Genomic DNA, 2,500 nt, shown 5'->3' with positions numbered 1-2,500 from the left:
AGCTTTTGTTGCCTTAGCTGTTCACTGAGAACAAGAGACCACACTTTGAGGCTATTGTTTTACTAATTAAACCTTGGAGATAGATAGAGACAGCGATGGAGAGAGTGATAGAGAGAGAGAGGATTGTCCCCTGTTAGGTCAAACTATTAAGGTATAAATCTGCCTACCACCGCAGTTCATTGATGGTGCCCAATAAAATGAGAATTGTTGTATTTGGCAGTTGTCCAGAAAGTACACAGTTGCAACACAACACTGATTATCCTGGAATTTTGTTAGCTCAAAATTGAAGTATATATTGGGCTAACATTGGGCAGTTAGAATAAATGAACACGTGCAAACAATAACAGCTAATTTCCTAATCAATAGTCAAGGACATTGCAAAATAAAGTATTCTGGTTTTGATTCGCTGCCCAGCTATATGACTTGTCTTACAGAACCTCCAGTCCATTACCGTCTCTTGCCAGAGGTGAGCCCACATTTTGAGTCATTACCTCCCCATGATGGAGGATCTACAACGTGCAATGGCTCAGTCTGAGGTTATTTTGTAGTAACGTCAAAATCTCTAACACAGTGTTTCCCCAACCCAGTCCTAAAGGACCCCCTATCCTGCAGATTTTCATTGTAACCCTGCATAGGTAGCCCGGCTTGTACTTACTCGGCCAATCATCTCGCAGCACTTAATTATGCAAGGTGTGCAACATCTGACAAAATTCATTGCTGATTGGTTGAATAACTACAAACAGGTACCTATTCAGGGTTGCAAAGAAAATATGCAGGATAGGGGTTCCTTGAGGACTGGGTTGAGAAACACTGCTCTAAGAGGAGCCAGTTTGCTCTGGCGCCATCTTGGAAAAGCTGCTTAGCAGGGAGTTCTTGACCAAGACTAGCCCCGCGTCTTTTCAACAGGGTGTCGATCATATCTGAAGTTCTAAGATACATGCTATCATTTGCATGTTGTATTTAGGAACACTGGAAAACACCGGTGTAATGTTTGTTCAAAAGGATGCCGTTTTCAGGAAAAGGGTCTTTTTCTACTTTAGTGATGCTTGTATGCATATGCTAACCACTGCCCCAGGAATCACTGACGTTGGTGTGTGATCTGTGTTAAATAACATCGCGGCTGCATGAATCTGAACTTGTGATTGGTGGATTTTTGTCATAATATTGTAATGGTCATGAATAAGTAGCTAGCTACCCTTCCCTTTAGTGGACTGGTTAACGTAGTCGCCCGTGGTGCGGGAGACCTGGGTTCACGTCCCGGCTGCAGCAGTTCCTGCTGCCCCCCGAATTCACTACATTGGTGCCAGAAGTGGATGGTGAGCCCATGAGGCCCTCGGCTCTCGTGAGCGAACTGCTCCTTCAGAATTCACGCGTTGCCATTAGACAGCATCAGACTCGTAGAACAAAACTGAAAGGTGACTTAATGCTGTGTGAGACATGGATGGTATTCGGGTTGATGAAGTTTGTTAAAGTGGAAAATAAAATGGAGATTTTTGTATGTGAGCCATCCGCCGGCTATTTTTTTTTCTTCCAGTGTGACGATATGGCCTGGCTACTCTAAAGGGGAGGTTAATACCCCCTCTAGTGGCGATGGGGGGAGGGAATTCAGGTTATCGGCGGTATCAAACGGAAGTGACGCCAGCATCAGAGCGGAAGAACAGAAGGCGTTTGAAAATTCCGTTGCCGGTTCCCTGTAAAAGATCCTTTTCACAAACGAGGTCAGGTCACCGACGGACCCCGTGTGCTTCCGGGTCGTCTTTCTAACACGTGTGTCCCCTGTCCTCAGGTGACTGTCACCACGATCGGCTACGGCGACAAGATCCCCCAGACGTGGATCGGCAAGGCCATCGCCTCGTGCTTCAGCGTCTTCGCCATCTCCTTCTTCGCCTTGCCTGCTGTAAATACACTTTCCATCCCTTCAAAATGGACATGTCAGTCTTCCAGTCTGATGCTGTTGTCTCGGACAGTCTCACAAGAAGTTCACAGTCTTGTTTCGGTTATTCATGTAATGACTAGTTTTGTTGTACTGTTCACGCTGGTATTAACGTTTATAAAACGCATTTTTCCAGAGATTCTCAATCAGTGATTTTTCTGTAGCCTTATTGTTTCTTCCATTTTGCTTTGTTTGAATTACCATTTATTTATTTGTGAGGTAACACAACAACCGTCATCTGCCCCACAAAATGTACTCACCCTTGTTGAATTATGTGATGGCCTTTCATGTATGAATAGATTAAAAGTAGCATTTGTGTGTGTGTGTTGTGTGTTGTGTGTGTGTGTGTGTGTTGTGTGTGTAGGGTATATTGGGCTCAGGCTTCGCCTTGAAGGTGCAGCAGAAACAGAGACAGAAGCACTTCAACCGACAGATTCCTGCTGCGGCCTCCCTCATCCAGGTATTAATACTTACAAACAAACCAACACTGTTCCACATTTCCACTTTTCCATCATTTCACGGTGGCGCTCAAACAACCAGACAGCGAAGGCGTCTGGGTAGAGCGGC

General features: G+C 45.1%; 1 protein-coding gene across 1 annotated transcript in view; it reads left to right on the top strand.

Moving 5' to 3' along the window:
- Positions 1-2,500, top strand: part of kcnq1.2 (potassium voltage-gated channel, KQT-like subfamily, member 1.2) — a 58,674-nt gene that overhangs the window by 55,046 nt on the left and 1,128 nt on the right. Inside the window, exons 7-8 of the mRNA XM_056281675.1 lie at positions 1,787-1,897; positions 2,298-2,393. Coding sequence (XP_056137650.1) covers positions 1,787-1,897; positions 2,298-2,393 — 207 coding nt within the window. The remainder of the gene's footprint in view (positions 1-1,786; positions 1,898-2,297; positions 2,394-2,500) is intronic.

The sequence above is a fragment of the Lampris incognitus genome, chromosome 6 (assembly GCF_029633865.1).
Source record: "Lampris incognitus isolate fLamInc1 chromosome 6, fLamInc1.hap2, whole genome shotgun sequence".
NCBI lineage: Eukaryota > Metazoa > Chordata > Actinopteri > Lampriformes > Lampridae > Lampris > Lampris incognitus.
The sequence above is the reverse complement of the archived record's forward strand: the minus strand, read 5'-3'. Positions and strand labels throughout refer to the sequence as shown.